The sequence below is a fragment of the Balaenoptera borealis genome (assembly GCF_965194805.1).
Source record: "Balaenoptera borealis genome assembly, chromosome: 5".
Taxonomy (NCBI): Eukaryota; Metazoa; Chordata; class Mammalia; order Artiodactyla; family Balaenopteridae; genus Balaenoptera; species Balaenoptera borealis.
This window is the reverse complement of record NC_138862.1, coordinates 135133006-135152493: the sequence shown is the minus strand read 5'-3', so window position 1 is coordinate 135152493 and position 19488 is coordinate 135133006. Positions and strand designations below refer to the sequence as shown.

General features: G+C 41.8%; 2 protein-coding genes across 7 annotated transcripts in view; one reads left to right on the top strand and one right to left on the bottom strand.

Annotated features, from left to right (window-relative positions):
* COL6A6 (collagen type VI alpha 6 chain) overlaps positions 1 to 11172 on the top strand; it is a 174339-nt gene extending 163167 nt beyond the window's left edge. Inside the window, exon 36 of the mRNA XM_082392853.1 lies at positions 7779 to 11172. Within this exon, the coding sequence (XP_082248979.1) occupies positions 7779 to 8031 (253 nt within the window). The 3' untranslated portion in view covers positions 8032 to 11172. The remainder of the gene's footprint in view (positions 1 to 7778) is intronic.
* Positions 11173 to 11275: 103 nt separating this feature from the next.
* The window catches only part of PIK3R4 (phosphoinositide-3-kinase regulatory subunit 4), a 79224-nt gene continuing 71011 nt past the window's right edge, over positions 11276 to 19488 (bottom strand). For 3 of the 6 annotated variants that reach the window (XM_082392622.1, XM_082392621.1, XM_082392620.1), the window contains 6 exons: positions 18558 to 18769; positions 16794 to 16925; positions 13834 to 13934; positions 13122 to 13210; positions 12708 to 12816; positions 11530 to 11849 (listed from right to left, as the gene is read on the bottom strand). In XM_082392622.1, the coding sequence (XP_082248748.1) occupies positions 11679 to 11849; positions 12708 to 12816; positions 13122 to 13210; positions 13834 to 13934; positions 16794 to 16925; positions 18558 to 18769 (814 nt within the window). In that variant the 3' untranslated portion in view covers positions 11530 to 11678. Of the gene's footprint in view, positions 11850 to 12707; positions 12817 to 13121; positions 13211 to 13833; positions 13935 to 16793; positions 16926 to 18557; positions 18770 to 19488 lie in introns of all 6 variants that reach the window. The other 3 variants (XM_082392623.1, XM_082392619.1, XR_014244818.1) reach the window with 2 other exon arrangements.

The window sequence follows — 19488 nt, the reverse complement described above, 5'->3', positions numbered from 1 at the left end:
ATCATCAAAAAATCTACAAACAAATGCTGGAGAGGGTGTGGAGAAAAGGGAACCCTCTTGCACTGTTGGTGGGAATGTAAATTGATACAGCCACTATGGAGAACAGTATGGAGGTTCCTCAAAAAACTAAAAATAGAACTACCATACGACCTAGCAATCCCACTAATGGGCATATACCCTGAGAAAACCATAATTCAAAAAGAGTCATGTACCATAATGTTCATTGCAGCTCTATTTACAATAGCCAGGACATGGAAGCAACCTAAGTGTCTATCAACAGATGAATGGATAAAGAAGATGTGGCACATATATACAATGGAATATTACTCAGCCATAAAAAGAAACGAAATTAAGTTATTTGTAGTGAGGTGGATGGACCTAGAGTCTGTCATACAGACTGAAGTAAGTCAGAAAGAGAAAAACAAATACCGTACACTAATACATATATATGGAATCTAAAAAAAAAAAAAAACGGTTCTGAAGAACCTAGGGGCAGGACAGGATTAAAGACGCAGACATAGAGAATGGACTTGAGGACACGGGGAAAGGGAAAGGTAAGATGGGACGAAGTGACAGAGTGTCATGGACATATATATACTACCAAATGTGAAATAGATAGCTAGTGGGAAGCAGCCGCATAGCACAGGGAGATCAGCTCGGTGCTTTGTGATCACCCAGAGGGGTGGGTTAGGGAAGGTGGGAGGGAGACGCAAGAGGGAAGAGATATGGGGATATATGTATATGTATAACTGATTCACTTTGTTATAAAGCAGAAACTAACACACCATTGTAAAGCAATTATACTCTAATAAAGATGTTTAAAAAAAAATACATTAAAATTTTGGAGGGCACACATGAAAAAAAATTAAAAGTAGCTAACTACACAAAATGTAGTGAGGGAAAATGGAATAAAAACAAACAACAACATAATATTTTTTAAATAAAAAAGCAAGAAAGGAAAAAAAGGACAAGTAGTAGGCACAAAGTAAGACAGCAGAATCCAATCCACTTCTATATATCAGTAATTATAACAAAAATGTACGACTAAACATGCCAGTTCCAGTTAGAGAGTGACGGATTTAAGAAAACAAAATAAAATCCAGGTATAACTGTTTTCAAGAGACACAGCTACAAAAGGAGGACATGGAAAAGTTGAAAGTAAAATCATGGGAAAAAGTATAACAGGCAAATATTTTAAAAAGAAAACTGGAAAAGCTATATTAATATCAGATAAAATATACTTAAAAACATTTTATTTTATTGAAGTATAGTTGATTTACAATGTTGTATTAGTTTCTAAGTGAAGTGAGTCCTATAAAATATGCTCTTAAACAAAACCATTTTGTAGAGATAAAGAGGGTCAGTACATGATGATAAGTGTTTAATTCACGAAGAAGATACAACAATTCTAAATTTATAAGAGGGTTGTAAAATAATTTTGAAATATACAATATGGAAATTGAAAAGGGAGAAATTGGCATTAAAATATGATCAGAGTTGGAGATTTCGCTACATCAGTTTGAATACTGTTAGGTCAAGCAGACAAAAATTAAAGATATAAAGATTTAATCATAAGTAACAAGCTTGATTTAATAGACTCGTATAGAATCCTGCACAGAAGAATGAGACATTCTGAACACACGGAACATTAACAACTGTTGCATCAGCGTGGAGGGTGTACAGGTGTTCATTGTGCAGTTTTTAACTTATAAAGCAAGTGTCAACAAATCTCTAAGAACTGGTTTCATACAGTCCAAATTGATCACAGTGCAATTAAGTTAGAAATTAATAAACAATATTTTTAAGCCCATGTTTTTTAATCAAAATCACATTTCTAAATAACTAATAAGACAAAAATCATGGTGAAAACTTAAAACTACTTAGAACTGTATAATAATCAAAATATTACGTGCCAAAACTTGTGGGATGCTTCAGAATTCATATTTTAGGAAAGTTTATAGTTTTATTTCTTATGTTAGGGAAATTTTTTAAATTGGCATACAATGTTATATTAGTTTCAAGTGTACAACATAGTGAGTCAACATTTATATACATTATCAGATGATCACTATAAGTCTAGTTACCATCTGTCCCCATTTAAAATTGTTACACTGTTACTGACTATATTCCCTATTCTGTATATTTCATCCCCGTGACTTATTTATTTTATAACTGGAAGTGTGTGCCTCTTAATCCCCTTCACCTGTTTCGCCCATCCTCCCTCCCCTTCCTCTCTAGCAACCACCAGTTTGTTCTTGGTATCAAGGAATCTGTTTCTGCGGGTTTTGTTTGTTTTTTTTGATTCCACATATAAGTGAAATCATATGGTGTTTGTCTGACGTATTTCACTTAGCATAATACCCTCTAGGTCCATCCATATTATAAATGGCATTATATCATTCTTTTTTGTGGCTGAGTAGTATTCCATTGTGTCTATATACACCACGTCTTCTTTATCCATTCATCTGTCGATGGATACATAGTTTGCTTCCATATCTTGGTTATTATGAATTTTTCTGCAAGGAACATAGGGGTGCATGTATCTTTTCAAATTAGTGTTTTTATTTTCTTCAGGCAAACACCCAGAAGTGGAATTGCTGGATCATATGGCAGTTCTATTTTTAATTTTTTGAGGAACCTCCATAGTGTTTTCCATAGTACGTTAGGGAAATTTTTTTAAACTCTAAAAGCTAATGAGCTAAACATTACTCTTAAGGTGTAATAGAAAAAAATATATACTAGGGCTTCCCTGGTGGCGCAGTGGTTGAGAATCTGTCTGCCAATGCAGGGGACACGGGTTCGAGCCCTGGTCTGGGAGGATCCCACATGCCGCAGAGCAGCTGAGCCCGTGAGCCACAGTTGCTGAGCCTGCGTGTCTGGAGCCTGTGCTCTGCGACAGAAGAGGCCGCGACAGTGAGAGGCCCGTGCACCGTGATGAAGAGTGGCCCCCGCTTGCCACAACTAGAGAAAGCCCTCGCACAGAAACGAAGACCCAACACAGCCATAAATAAAATTAAATTAAATTAAATTTAAAAAAAAAGGTGAATGCTAACTTTATAAAAAAATATATATATATACTAAAATTTTTTAAATACTTCAATAAAAAATACAGTTAAAAAAACAGAAATTAACACAACATTGTAAATTAACTATACTTCAATTTTTTTAAAAGATGTAAAAGCTGCTTTTTAATTTAAAATATATATATATTTTAAAGCGATGTTATAGAAAAAAATAGAATATACCCAAAGAATGGAATAAGAGTAGAATTTACTTTTTAAAATATCTTAATTAAAAAAAATTTATCAGCAACAAAGGCAAAAGTTATTTTAAAATAATAATATACATATATATCATAGCCTTTGCATGTATGAATATTACTTATGTTTTAATTAAAAATCATTGAAATCAAGCAGTTAAGAGAGTGGGGATTTTTGGTGGTTGTTTGTTTCAGCGTAAATCATGCTAACACACGCATACGTGCCCCACATCTGACTGAAATCAGAGTGCCCCAGCCCCTGAGAATCACACTTAGACAGGTGCCTCTGACAGTGTGGCTTCTCCTACTGTGCAGTGTGTGCATTCCTGTGTGGCGATGGGGCCCAAGGCCCTCCCCCCCACCCCACCCCCGGCCCGGGAGCCCCAGCTCCAGAAGCTCCAAGAAGCCTCTCACCTCTCACCTGCTGGGAAGCAGGGGAACTGTCCAGCAGCAAATGCTTCTGAAGTCAGGTCTAAACAGGCCTGTGCGGTCAGTCCGGGAGGAGCAGGGCTCCCCCTGCTGCAGGTGTCTGGCAGTGTGGAAAGGGGCTTCGTATTTGCATGTGGATCAGGCTCCACATATTATAGATAATTGCAAGGGCAGGTGCAGGAGCCAGCCTATACAAATTAAAGACGTTTTTGGGAACCATTCCCACCCTGTGTTTCTTCCCGCTTCTGCACATTGCCCTAAGATACACTGGAGGCTCAGATTCTCCCACCTACCTGGAATGGTGAAATGTCAGGAAATGCTGGGGCATAAGGAATTGAGACATGAAATCCACACTGCCATCAGTGACTCCCTGACCCTGTGTTAGGCTGGGACTCCCCAGGCCTTCTCTAAGTAACCAAAGACTATAATAAAAGGTAACAAGCACACGGCTGCTTCTGAAACTGCCTGCCTGAGCTCTTCAACAGAAGGGGTGCACAGGATTGAGGGAGATGAGAACACCTGGAGGCAAGAGGCCTGGACACAGGATGACTTGCCACGCGAGAATTAGATCATTCTGCTGTCAGATTCTGAGAAATACAGGTAAAAGCTTGTTCTTCTCTGGTAAAAGACACTGAACCAAACCACAAGCAAGAGACAGATGCCCACGAAGGAGAGATTGCAGGGCGGCCTCTATGTAAGCACTTAGATCCACTCAGAGACAGCGAAAGACTGAAAGCCACCTGCCTGTTCATCCAGGCAGGCAAGCACTCGTGCCAGACTTGAAAGCGATGACAGGCCAGAACCGGAACAATTGAATTGTAAAAATGGACACAGTCGCCAGTGCCATATGAAAATACATCTGTTGTAATTCTGCTTTCCAAAGTGTGTTTTCTAGACAAACAAAAATGTGTATTAAGTTAAAAAGAATTCTCGAAATAAAAGTAATCTTGCCTGCATTTTCCACTCCAGTGTATCCAGTCAACAAATAAATGCAGCTGGGCTGACTCCTGGTTATCTGCATGGTTGAAGGAATCTGTGATCACAGAGGATTGAAATCTACAATTAGTTCCACCCACCACATTTTACCGAGTTGCCACATCTTTCTTTCTAGAAGCTTTACTGGTGCTGGGCACACATTGCAAAATGAATGGACGGTATTTCACTCCTGTTTCTTTATCTTGATTACGTATTGTCCAAGTTACCCATCAGCAAAGAAGTATCTGAACAATATAGAATGGGAGAAAGAAAAGCAGAAAGTCTGTATGATTCCCAGAGTGATCAAATGATTCTTATCAAATGCTTCTCCAATACCAACTCCATGTATGACACAGTGGAAAAGGTGGAATTCAGAGATGTGGTGTTTATCATGTTCAACCCTTTTAAGAATAAAAATATTTGGGCTTCCCTGGTGGCACAGTGGTTGAGAATCTGCCTGCCAATGCAGAGGACACGGGTTCGTGCCCTGGTCTGGGAAGATTCCACATGCCGTGGAGCTGCTAGGCCCGTGAGCCACAATTGCTGAGCCTGCGCGTCTGGAGCTTGTGCTCCGCAACAAGAGAGGCCGAGATGGTGAGAGGCCCGCGCACCGCGATGAGGAGTGGCCCCCACTTGCCGCAGCTGGAGGAAGCCCTCGCACAGAAGCGAAGACCCAACACAGCCAAAAATAAATAAATAAATAATTCCCAAAAGAACTGAATATTAAAAAAAAAAAAAAAGAATAAAAATATTTGAGGGGAAAAAATAGCAACGCAATGCTATAGAAGCAATTACCAATTTAACAACTTTTTCTTAACAAAGAGGGAGGAAGACAACAAAGATAACTAAATTTACTATAAAAAGGATCCAATGCAAAGGGAAAGAGAATGAGGGTGGAGGGGAGAGACCAGTATAGACAAGATAAACTCAAGCCATGGAAACAGTATGTTCCAGACCTGAAAGAATGTCCCCTCACGATCTGTGGGCCTGTAGTTTGTGCATACAGACAGTTACAACTTTGGAGGATTTGAGTTCATAATATTTAGTCTGGAAATTAACAAGAAAATATAGAGAAGAGCAAAATGGGGGAAGGTGTAAGGAAATTGTATTTGCACTGGAATTTAGCTGTGGCCGCTGTTCTCGGTGATGGGGAGGAGTTTGTTGATCCATGTAGTACATCCCTGGTAGCACTGACACAAGCCCAGACATACAGTATATAAGGTGTGGAGGCCTCAGGGTCTGTGTGACGTGAATGGTAGGCTTCTCGGTTGGTTTGATGTCTCCCTTACCCTCAGCTCTCATTATAGACGAAAGAAGACTATGCAGTGAGTGTTTGCGAGAGAGAGACAAAGACAGAGAAAGGGGAAAGCAAAATAACTTTAAATTATTTTTACATCCTCTACTTACTCATTTTCCAAATAGTGATGTTTTTGTGAGACAGATCAGATTTATAGCTGGATAAAGCAGAAAAATCCAAATGCAAAGGAATGGATCATGGTGAATATGGTGAATGTTGCCACTGTCCTCCTGGTCTCAACATTTTGGAGTTCTCATGACTCTTCCCGTGACCACAATTCAGTTAGTTTCTCTTATGCCACCAGGCTCTCACTTATTCTAAAAATTTTATGAAGAGCTCATGTGCCAGGCTCCACAGAGCTTCTTAACTTCTGCCCCAGGCCACCTGCCCTCCTGTGGTTCTGCACCCATATCCAGGTGCTTCTGACAGCATGACATTTATCATTTCACTTTCTTATTCCAAATATCTTGATAGGTCTCCATAGTGTCCTGGATAAAAACCTAGTTGAGTGGAAGTCACACGGGACTCTATCAGAAGAGTTGATTATAGCCTCAGCTCTGCCTCTCCTGCAGCCTCACACTCAGTCTCCTCATCTGTAACCAGCAGACACCATGGGACTTCGATTGTCGCTCACAACAACATGGGTGGTTTTCGTCCTCATTTTACACCCGAAGAAACAAGGTTCCCTCTAGTTAAGTGATCCGCTCAGAGCTGCTCAGCTAGTAACTAGAGGACCTAGAATGTAAGAATGTTCCAGGACCCAAGGCTCTTTCCACTGCCTCCCTGTGAGATGAGGTCTGAAATGGCTCCTTTTCCGTGCTGTCCACTACAGTAGCCACTAGCTTTCAGCTAAATGAAACTAAAAATTCAGCTTCTTGGTCACACTAACCACATTTCAAGTGCTCGATAGCCACATGTGACCAGTGACTGCCATACTGGCCAGTGCAGATCATAGGACATTTCCATCAGCACAGAAAGTTTGATTGGACAGGCTAGGACTTCTGGTCAGCACTTGGCTTCTGATTCCCTGTCATCAGTCTGGCATTCAAGGCCTCCCAGAGTCTGACCCCAGCTCCCCTTTATTGTTGGGTTACTCTTGACTCCCAACCAAACGCCTTGTGTGCCTGCCAAACTGGGCGCTATTTCTGCGTCCCCCACTGTACCTAACACAGTGCCTTCCATAAAGCATGAACATTTGGATGGATGGATGGATGGATGGATGGGAGGAAGGGAGGGAAGAAGGGGCATTCATTCATGCTTTCACTAGACAAATACTTATAACTACCATGTGCTAAGCACTCCACTAGGTTCCTGGGGTTACTATGGTGACAAGACATGGTCTCATGACACTTTCTGTCTGGGATGGTGGAAGAGTGGGGAACAAATCACAAAGTTTACAAGTAAATAAAAATCAGATAGTGATAAGTGTTAGGAAAAAAATAAGAGCGTGTTGTGCTGCGTGAGTGGGACAGGGAAAACTATACATCTGGTGGTCTCTAAGGAGCTACCGTTTGAACCAACATCTGAATAAACAGGAGCCAACCATATGAATTTCTGAGTGGAATATACTCCATGAAGAAGAAACTTTGCTGTTAAAATTATACTTTTGCATACTTTGACAAGATATCTTATTTGTCAGCTTCTAATATACCTGTTCAGTGTAAATCCCCAATTGAATCATCTCAATAAACTTACCCTGAAGGAAGGATGCAACAAGGAATGGGTGCATAATTATTTAGGAAGACGGGTTAACATAGAATCTGTTACAGATGAAATGGTATTTATCTTCTATGGGGTTTCTCTTCTTTCATTGTATAGCTTTCTTCCTGGACCACGTAAAGCTACCCTAAAAGAAGATGTATTACAGAAGGCAAAATTCTTTCAACATAAAAAATATCTGTCAAGAATAGCAAGAGGCAGCAGAGATGATACTGTTCAAAATTTTACGAGAAACACATCCCATAAAAGTGAGAAAAGGGTGATAAAAACGGCTCCCAAACAACATGATAAAGAAGTGCTCGAAGAGTTTAGCCTCAGGAAGCATGGTAAGACTCTGGGCTTAAATAACTAAATTCATGAACACAACGTTGGATGACTTTTACTTGGACTTCTGTCTGCATCCGAGGTCCGCTTTGGAGGGCAGAACAGGCCACAGGTGGTGGGTCATCAGAGAACTTGACCCCTTGCACTCTCTGGTATTAAGATATATCTTGTCCATTTATTTGACCATTCCTGATAATCCCTGATAATTCCGAGGTATGTTCAAGAACTGTTATCATTAAAAGATGGAAGAATAAAAGGAGTCTTTTGAAAAATCTAATGGAGATGTAATTTGAAGCTAAATGTTATAACGTGTATACGTGTATATACATGGGCCAACACTCATGAGTTTTAAATTGTAGGTCTCTGTCCAGTCCACTTTCTATAAACCAAGCCTTCTTTCTCAGCTTAGGACTGATTAATGCTCATCTATTTAACCAAAGGTTAATGTTTCGGGAGATCCCAACATTAACCCTAGAAATTGATGCCGTTTGTATGTCGTAACTTTGAAAATTTGACCTTCCTCGACGATTCCATTTCAACACACCCCAGTCTCTGTCTGGACTGACTAGATCGCCAATGGGCTTGTGCAGGAAGCTTTCCTTCACCTTGTGCAGTTGTTTGTTTGCTTGGACAGGTGAGAAACAGAAGGTAATTTTTCCCAGCTCCAAATCCTCCTTAACTCACTGAGAAACTCATATTTCCCCAGAACATAAATTATGTAGAGCCTCCTGCCTGGCCATTTCGATAGACTTTTATTCTTTCTTTCCCATTATTATTATTATTATTATTATTATTATTATTACTAATCCATGTATTCTTTAGACAAGAATAGTAAAGACACACATGTCGTGGGTGAAGCTCTGAGTTACCCATCAGGTAGCTCTTTAGTAAATAGTGAGCAGCACCAAAGAGGACGGGCAGAGCTCTAAAAAGCTTAAGTGCACACCGAGTTTGGAAAAGATAAAGGTGTCCATGTCTTAATCTACAAATCCTTATTGGTGGGGGGGGCGGGGGCGCCAGAGATGCAAAACGAGATCAGAGTGAAACCAGGAAAGCTCTTCGAAGTGCATCTCTGGTGGCTCTTTCTCCTCACTCCCATCCAGACCACATAACTGATTTTTAATCTTAGGATAGGGCTAATGTTTTCAACAACTAGACACCAAAGTAGCAATACTTAATTTAGACATAATGTCAAATTTTAAGAGCTGGCTCCACAGATGGCCATACTCCCCAGAAAGGGAGGGAGGCCCTGCGCGATGCATGGGGCACAGGGTTACGGACACCAAAGACCAGCAGGTGTCATCGGACTTCCTTTTCTACACCTCTCTTCATAAAACCTGGGAAAGAAGAGCCATCTGCAGTGTTTTCACAAATCACTTCTGCCATCCTTACCCAGGCAACTCCACAGAAATAGCTCCCAATGTCTCCAAAGAGCAAGGAGTTAAAAGGTTGTATCCATACTCAGGTAACACAGAAGAATAAAGCACATCAGCTTTCTTCATGTATCCTAAATGGTGCTTAGGAGTTCAGGAAAAATTTGTTTCAAGTACAGGAAATTGATGAGCAATATTTAAGAGGTATTTTAATAAAAGGGATTTTTCTGGTTAACTTTGGATTAAGCAAAAATTCCTTTCTTCTGTTTATTATTGGAAATACCTGTAAAATGTTATTTGTCTATCTTTTTGGCATTGGTAAGTAAAGTACACCAAACAAATATTTCCTTGGTGATTGAGATTATTTTAGCATTTTGGGTCATCTTTTTAATCATTAGTAGGTGAGGGGTCTGAAGCATAGTGTAAATATTAAGTTCCTTTTAAAAATATTAATCCCTAATATTAGCATTTTCCATGATTTACCTCTTTCTCTTAAAGGGGAAAGTACCACAAACTGAGTGTAAATTAAACAAAACCCTATTTAAACCAAGAATCACACAAATAAGCAGTGATGTTCTTGATATAGAATTATAAATTAACTGACTATAAAGGACAATTTCTTCTATTATCTCTGCACTGAACTATGAATCAAATGTGTTAAAGAAAACCCCTGGAAGTCAAAAAAGAAATGCAAACTCAATGTGGCGTCAGATTGTAATACTCAGTAACAATTCAACCAAATGACCTTTATAAAGTTGGGGGGGGATTTTTTAAGTGGGGAGAATGAGTGGTAGGAAGATAGCGGGGAAAAGGATTACAGCTCCATAAGCATACTCCATCTCTTCCCTCAGCATTCCCCACGTTTATCAGTCTGTGGCTTATCTAATGGCTCCAGGCTTGGGGCCCATTTTCAGAACAAGTTTATGTCTCAAAAAACTTCCCCCAACCTCTGCAGACTCTAAATCTGACCTAGTGGCTAGAACCTCTATAAATATGGTCTTAGCACACATTAAGGGAAACAGAGGCACTACAACATGACAACGCCAATGTCAAATCTGCATATTCTATGGATCCACTGAGCTCCCCGGCCCATCAGAGCCCATCACTCCTGACCTGGACCTCTGTGAATGATGGGGTTTTCTGATAGTTTTATTGTTTACTTGTCTAAACACTAAGTGTGTTGAATCCTATGCACTGCAACTGTCATGTCCCATACTAAGTTATATAATTATACAAATTAAATTTTTGGAGTATTTCTTAAACAAGTATTTTCCCTAGACTCAAGATTATCTGTTCAACTTCTTTGTTTTACAGACTCCTGTAGCTAATTTCAAACTAAAATATTTTGAACACCATAAACCCTTCTGCAAGTGGATGACAATTATATGTGGATGGAGAAGTTCCTGTGTGAACAATAATCAATAATTCTGAAGGGTTTATTTTAGTGGGAAAGACCAAATTTTGGTCTTTTAAAAATATAAATTTGGGGCATGTTTTTAACAGCTTAATCTTTTTATTTTTCTCTTTTCATGCATTTAATAAATAATATACACAGGATAAAAGCAAACTGATGGGCCAAGTTTCAGAATTTATAGTACAGCCTACAAAAAACAGTAATGATGACCAAGAAGAGACACACTACTCTGGAGCTGACACACAGGAGATCAAGTCTACAGGGTTAAACATCTAATAAGGCCAGCTCTGAAACTGGAAGAAAGATAGATGGGCTAGAGCAGGAAGCATGATACTGAGAATCCAGAGACCTGGACATAAGGCCTAGTTCTTTCACTGAGTCCCTGCAACACCGGGTCCATGTCTTCAGAACACGTGCTGCTGGAGAGGTTATTCTTCTGCTAATGTTTACTGTTAAAAACACCAACAAAAACAAACAAAAACCCCTTAAGATGCTTGAATACAGTTTATTGGCGGTTTGAATAGCATTTTTAATAGCAAAAAAAATGTGTTTACATTATAATAGCTTACAACCAACTTTCAGTCATCTTTTTTAATACAAAGTAAACTGAGATCACCTAAGTCTTAGCATTTTAAATTCCTCACCTCTATGATATATACAATAAGAAAGTCCCAGATACTATTGTCTGGCTAATTCCAGCTGAGATATACACAAGTATGCCAGCAACTTCCTTAACCACCTTGCATGGGATTTGTTTAATCATGAAACAGACATGATTCTGAAAACTAAGCAAATGAATCTGTGTTCACTCTGTTCTCTAAAAATACTTTTTCTCTTGAGTTATAGTATATTTATATATTTTTACAAATTATACAAATCACCCAGTTTTCATTTCCAAACCTTAACAATCCCATCTCTAGAAGCGGTCACGATGAAGCCCTGTGTTGTCTGGAACGTGGCGACATCTGTGATGATGTCGTGGTGACCCACAGGCAGAGACTCTGGGCCCTTCCGAGGGGCGTCATCACTCGGTCCCACCTTCTGCTTATTCTGAATTTCCTGTTTGGTGGTTAAAAGTCAAGGAGAAAGCCAGAAGTTAAAGGCTGTAGCACATTCTACTGCCTGTCCGTCCTCCTGCTTCTGAGGAATACTGTTCTTGTTTAGGCTAGCCCTCCCGTGAAGGAGTCACACTTTCACAAAGACACTGAGCAGAGAGAGTTCAAAGTGATGTTCTAGGTTTCCGGTCACTGGACTCCACAAGTAGCCACTTACAAATACGGAAAACTTACAAATAGGCCAATAATCTGTGCATATTACCTCTGTCAACATCAAAGAACAAAGGGAAAGAACAGAGGGGCAGAGACAACCGGGATGTGGATATAAACACCTGTCAGACACTCCAGCCCTTCTGAAGCTCACTGTTACTTGTGACAAAGGAAGCCCCTCATTTACTGAGCACGTACCCGGCCCAGCACTGGCAAGTACGTCATCTCCTCTGCAGCTTCTGCCTGACTCAAGAACACAAGCTCTTGAGCCCCACCAGCCAGGTGTGAATCCCAGCGCTGCTGCTTACTAGCTGGGTGACCTTAGACGTGTTCAATTTCGCTGTGCTTAACTTTCTCATTTGCAGAAGGAAAATAATAAAGGCACTTCCTTATAAAGTTGTTTTAAGGACTTGGCAAGTGTTTAAAGTGCTTATTTTGAGCAGTGTACTTACACATGCACTTTCTATGTTCATTCTACTTTAATAAAAGTTAATTTAAAAAATACAGAAAAGTCAAGACAAAATAAAACATATTTTTTAAATTCAAAGAAATAGTGCCACTCTTGGCCATGCCATTTATTTGAATCAACATGATAGTTATGAAAGCCGTTTTTGTTCCTACAAAAGTTGAAAGAAAGAAAGACTGCTTATACCTGGACGACTTCGGTGCCTTCAATGATTTTCCTGTAGTAGGACACAGATGAAGAACTAGTGCTTCCTGCAATGACATAGGACCTCTCTGGGTAAGCCAGGTCCCAAAACCTGGGGTAAAGGAAACAACTGGTGATAATCTCAAAGGAGATGGGGAGGGACTAATGATTACTGGCTGACACTCATCAATGCTAGCTTGTTCTCTTCTGCATTAGGAAAAGACAATCTTCTAGAAGAGCCTAAAATTAGTTACAAATGAAGAATTAACAGCTGTCCCTGCAAGAAGTAGATGATGTTAAACGTCACACTATTGCTGGTATCTATAATAAACAACACCTAGTGGTAACCGCAGTATCCATCCACATTTTATTACCTTTCTCCTTTCAAGCGTTGAATATGAAGTGTCTTTACTCTACCTTATTTTCATGTCTGAGCCAGCTGTTAGCAGGATGGGGTTCCCATCTGCAGGACTACAGTAGAGACCGTGGACACTGTGAGGAGAAGGCTTAAAGGAAATAAAGAAATAAAGAGTCAAATAACAGACACCAGTGTAGCCCATAAAGGATGTAGCCGTTTCTAGAGACAAGTCAGCTGTCTGTGGTTAACTGAAGAGACTAGAAACAGATCATGTATGTCTCAGATCTTCTTTCTTTGGGAATTTAAAATGCATTTGCTCTATATCATCCTGAATGAAGAAGCAAAGCCTGTTCAGCTTCCTAAAATTCTCTATTTGGGATGAGAAGGACCCCAAATAAAGGAGAAAAAAAATCCTTCCTACCTTCTGCCCCAACAAAGCACCCTTAAAAAAGTGTGTATGAGGGGTCATGTTCCATTTTTTTAATGATCTAAGCTTTAATCTGTGCTTTTCCTAATTAACCCATATCTTACTGGGGTTCCAAAGAGACATCAGAAACCTTATGGAGCTGGCAACCAAAACACCCACAGAAGCAGACACCAGTAAGCGGGAACTGGAAAGCACACGGTAGCAATGCCCACCTAATACTTAGTAAAAACCCAAATTTAAAACATAACCCAGAAGCCCAACAAATATCATGCTTGGCAAAATGCCTGAAAGTGCTTGGGATGTGGGAGATTATGTTGGCCTTTATAATAAAAACTGGAGCAAACCTGTAACTCAGACAGTGGTGGTGCACCACTGGCCCAGAGCGTGAACCTTCTGTCGCCCGTCTCCATGTCCCACATGGATACTTCATTGTTGCCCTGGACAGCTGAGGGAAACAGGCCAGAACGTTACTCAGACAAGGTCTCCGCTCTTAGGGATTCATGTCTTGGTAGAGGTAGTCAGCCTACAGCCATTTCCATTTTTTCCCATCCTGCAAGAAACACTCACGAATACTTTTAAATAACACTGTGACCCTGCCACCACACTGGAGTGCAAAAAAGAAATGTTTTTTATAGCCTACTAGTCAATATTTACTGGTGTCCAGCCAAGTGGAGAGAAGTGAGGGTGGAAAAGCAAAGCATAAACAGACTCTGCCCTCAAGAAACCTACAGTCTAGGACTTCCCTGGTGGTGTAGTGGTTAAGAATCCGCCTGCCAATGCAGGGGACACAGGTTCGAGCCCTGGTCCGGGAAGATCCCACATGCCATGGAGCAACTAAGCCCATCTGCCACAAGTACTGAGCCTGCGCTCTAGAGCCCGCAAACCACAACTACTGAGCCCACGTGCCACAACTACTGAAGCCCGTGTGCCTAGAGCCTGTGCTATGCAACAAGAGAAGTCACTGCAATGAGAAGCCTGTGCACCGCAACGAAGAGTTAGCCCCCCTCGCCACAACTAGAGAAAGCCCGCGTGCAGCAACGAAGACCCAACACAGCCAAATAAATAAATTAAATAAATAAATTTATTAAAAATAAAAAATAAGAAAAGAAACCTACAGTCTAGAAGGAAAGAAAAAAATATAAAGTATAAGACAATGAGCACAAAAAGAGAGAATGCAGAGTTCCACCTGCACTCAGGAAGACAAAGATCACATCCAGTGGGTGAGAATCAAGGCCGCCTCGTGGAGGTGTCGTCACTGGGACAGAAAGAGCAAGTGAGGCTGGAGACACAGGTGGCACATGGATCACTTCAGGCAGAAAGGATGGAAGGAGTAAAGCACACACACCCATGTCTGGGTGCTGTGGTCTGACTGGAGCACATCTGTGACAGGAAGAGTGGAAGGAAGAGTCTAGGGAAGAGAAGCTGCAGGCCTGAGAGAGGCTTTCTCGAAAGTAATTTGGAGCAGGAGAGTGACAGTACCCCAGGCTTCACTCCTTCATTAATATTTATTGAACCAACAATGTTTACTATGAACCAGTCACTGTCCTAGGCACTGAGGAGAAGAAGGCAAATAATGCAAAAAAAAATCCCTTTTTCACAGAACTTACATCCTAGTGGTGACAACCCCCCAAAAATGCAGAGGCCCCAGAGCAGGAATGTGCTTAGTTCAAGGAAAAGGCCAGGAAGTCCCTGTGGCTGGAGCCCCATTTTACTGCACTGTGTTCTACGATGTCTCACACCCACACCTTTGTAAATAGTTCCTCTGACAATAAGTCCTCCTCAAATTATCCTACCTTGGGTATGCCATGTGTTTCCTGTTGGAACCCTGACTGATCAAGAGCGTCAGTGAGGTAGCAGGGACAGATCCCATAAAGCCTCTGGAAAATGGTGAGGAGTTTGGCTGTTACTTGAGAGCCACTGGAAGGTACTGAGCAGAAGAAAATACAGTCGTAAGAATAAAAGCAGGGAGTTACAAGGATGTTGCACTAATAGGGACAAGAGATTATGGCTGTTTGGACTAGGGGGACAGTGATGGAAATAGTAAAAGGTGCTCAATTCTGGACATATTTTAAGACAGAATATGTACAACTGGCTGATGGACTGGAAGTGGGATGAGAGAGAAAGAAGAACCAAGGACAATGCCAGGCTTCCTCCTGAGCTTTGAGGCTGAATGCTGCCATTTCCTGGGACAACACTGCAGGGAGAGCAGGCTTGTCTCAGGGGAGGAGGTGGTGCGGGGTGGGCGGCTGGTGGAGAGGAGCCAGGTGTTCAGCTTGGACAGGTCAAGTTTCAGTCGGCTATCAGACATCTTAGGGAAGACTTTAAATAGGCACATATAAAAATCTGAATAAATTTGGTACTATTTTGCGGGGGACTGGATGTGCTCACACAGGGAGCCAGTGCAGAAGGAGAAGAAGTTCAGACCAAGACTGAGCCCTGAGGCCGGCTACAGCTTAGAAGGAGGAAGAGGAGGAAGAACCAGCAAATCAATCAACACAAGAACCAAGAGAGTGATGTCCTGAAAGTCAGGTGAGGAAAGTGTTTCAGACAGAGGAAGTGATCAACCATCCAAGTGACAAATCACGTAAGACGCAGGCTGAGTCATGGCCATTGAACCTGGCAGCACGATGACCTCGACACAGCAGCGCACGAGGTGCACCGTGCGGATGAGCAGGGACCAGGAAGAGCCTAGAGGCACGGGGACCAGCGAGGAAACATAAGAATAACGAGAGCTACCACTTATCAAGCACTCCTTGCATGCCAGGCTATGTGCGTTACATGTGCTTTCTGAAATTCTTACAACCTCTGCTAGCTAAGTATTTTTAACCACGTCTTACCGTTGAGGAAAATGAGTTTCAAAGACTTGCCCAAGTGTCTTGCCCGAGAATCCATACAAGAAAATTTGAATGCCCAACAAGAGAAAGGGAGGGAAGCTTGCAAGAAACCCAACAGAAATGGCAGCTGAGAAGGATGACTCAAGGCTTCTAACTTAAGATTTCCAGGAAGACGGTGACAACTTTAGCAAAAATAGGGGACACAGGAGAAAGAAAATAAATGGAAAGGAAATGGTGGTAGACAGGAATGGAAGGTGGTAGTGTGATTGATGAGATCATTCTGAAACATGATAAATAAGAAATGACAATGAGATATCAGTGGTGGGAACTTCTTCCATAATCAGAACTGAATAAAAGCAAGCATTTGGCTCATATGTAAAATAAAACTCTAAGGACATGAGTCTAAGCAGCAGGGGGTTCTGCACTTTCCAAGAAAGCCCCCAACCCCGAGAGCCAGCCCTCCCTCTTACCTGCGATCACCCAGGACTGGTACAGTGGGTGCATGGAGAGGCGCCGGATGCGGGCCCTGGAAGGGTGGCAGTGACTGGAAATGGGCAGCTGGAACCGCATGTCCCAACACGCCATGGTGCCACTGCTTGTCCCTGAGGGGAGAAGTCCAGAAGGTGACCACCCATGGTAAAGCACAGCAGGCTACAGTCATCAAGTGGTAATTCGCGAGCTTCGTACAGATGTGCGTTCAACGTGGCTTAGCCACTTGGAGACAAGGCTTTGTTTTCACTAAGCTGCCCTCCCCAACCCCAGTGTCAAACAGTGCCTTACGCCAAAGATACAAAGCACTGGCACAATGCTACTACAAAACGGCCTAACAGATGTGAAGTGAAAACGAGTGATTCATTAATTACTGACTCTTACTAACTGCCAGAAGTGCCCACAAAAAAACCAGAAGGCCTAGAGAAGACATGAAGTGAATCTGAAGACTCAAAAAGTTCAGGCTGCCTTAAATAACCAGAGGTGGTTTACTGGCATTCAGTGATCACTTTACCAATCCCAAAGTGGTAGCAGCTTTGCAGCTATCATCAGTTTCAATCATTTCCATGTGCCCTTTTCTCCGAAACATTCTGGAGACAGGCACGGGTGTCCAATCACAGTAGAAACTGGGGTGAAGGCGTGCATATCTGCCCATGGCACCTTAAACCCCATAGAGAGAAGGCCCCCCCATCCCAAAGAATAATGCCCACCCTAACACCGAGATTGGTCTCCAGTTCCAGTGGAGAGATGGGGGTGGGAAAAGACAAAAGGGGCAGCGGGTCCCTCTGTCACCCTGCCCCTCTCCAGGACAATGGCTCAAATAGCCACAGCAGTACTGGCTGCCCTCCTGAGAGCCACCAGTACCATTTGCTAATTTGCTTGGTGTGTAATAGCTACTCTTCTAGGCCTGGCATTACATCTTCCTAAACCAGTGCAGTTTAGTCACACAAAAGGCAAAAAAATAATGCATTTCGTATAAACTATATAAAAATAAAGATACTTAATGTCACAAATGCAAGTTAGGGAATCTAGAAACCAATATTCAAGCGCAGCAGATTATAATTCTTCTGAAAAAGAGTGCCAAGTGGGAATGAATAAGCTCTAGTACCTTCTAAAGCGGCAGGTTCAAAGCCCTAGGAGAGAAGAAGGTGAAACTAAAACAGAGGAAAGCAGCAAGCAAGAGCACAGGGTACATCTTCAGCATTTGAGGAAAGGCGGGCGGGGAGGAATCACAAGGCAAGAAACCACTGTTTAGCTCTTCTCCTGTGCTGGATGCTTTTACCTCACTGAATCCTCAAAGCAGCCCTTGAAAGGATGAGCCCCATTTGAAGATGAGGATACTAAGACCCAAAAGAGTTATAATAAGCAGCTTGCCAGTGGTTAATGGAATTTAAAACCGAGTGTGCCCAAATTCAAATGCTCTCATCCATAAACTAAGCCTGCTGCTTCCCTGGCAGAATAAGAAAATGCCAGCAAATCTGATCACTATAGTGATTATAAAGAGGCTCATTTAAGAACGAAGAGAAAGAGGAAATTGTTTTATGCGTTGGAATATTGATTTCACTCTTTCAAATCTGTTTTTTAATGAAAAAAATAAAATGCAAGTGATTATAACATAATAATTATGGGGAACAAAAAGGAGACGGGGGAAAATTACCAATGAAGAAAAAGGAAAGAGCTTTCCTAAGAAGGCCACTCCAGACAGTAGCATCCAGACCCAGTCAAGGACTTGAAAGGCAGCTCACCGATGCAGAGCCAGCACTGGTGGATGTCCACAGCAAAGGAAGTGATGAGGCCTGACTTAAGATCGTGCCTCAGCGTCCAGGCATTGCTGGAAGACCTGAGGTCCCAGCCCACCAGAGCGCCGTTCACAGTGGCGTAGGCCAGCACAGACTGCGCCCCGGAGTTGAAGTGATGCATGTCCACCACACAGCCGTCCTCTTTCTGGTCTAGGACTCTAAGGAGACACACATCAAAAGGCAAAGACTTTTCCAGTCACTAAAAACACCATACCCTTCTCCACTGAAGATGAATCTATATTCTAACCATGGTCAAGAAATAAAAACTCTGTGACCCATAAGACAATGATAGCTGACCATTTTTTAAAAATTATTTTAGAACTACAGAAGAACTGCAAAAATAGTACACAGACTTCGTATATCCTTCGCTCACCTTCCCCTCGTGCTAACACTTTACATAAACATAGACCATTTATCAAAACTAAGAAATTGACCTTGGTACAGTACCCATAAGGTACAAAACATGGTTGGATTTCACCAGTTTTCCCACTGGTGACCTAACCGCTCCAGACCAAGACACCGCCTGGCATCTAGCTGCCACGTTTCCTTCGTCTCCTCCACCTATGACAGCGCCTCAGTCTGTCCTTTCACGACCTTGACATTTCTGAATGTCATGTCACGTGTTCTCACAGAGTTGGTGCCTTACTGGGAGGGAGCCCACACGTGTGACGTGCCCGTCTCAGTGCACAGACGGGAGCACCTGACGTCAGCACGTGATGCCGGTGATGTCCACCTGGATCATGTGGCTAAGGTGGCACCTGGCAGGACCCTCCACTGTAAACTTATTATTTTTTATTTTTCCATTTATAACTACTCTATACTTAGGGGAAATGCTTTTCAGACTATGCAAAAACCTGTTTCTGTGTAAACCTTTGTC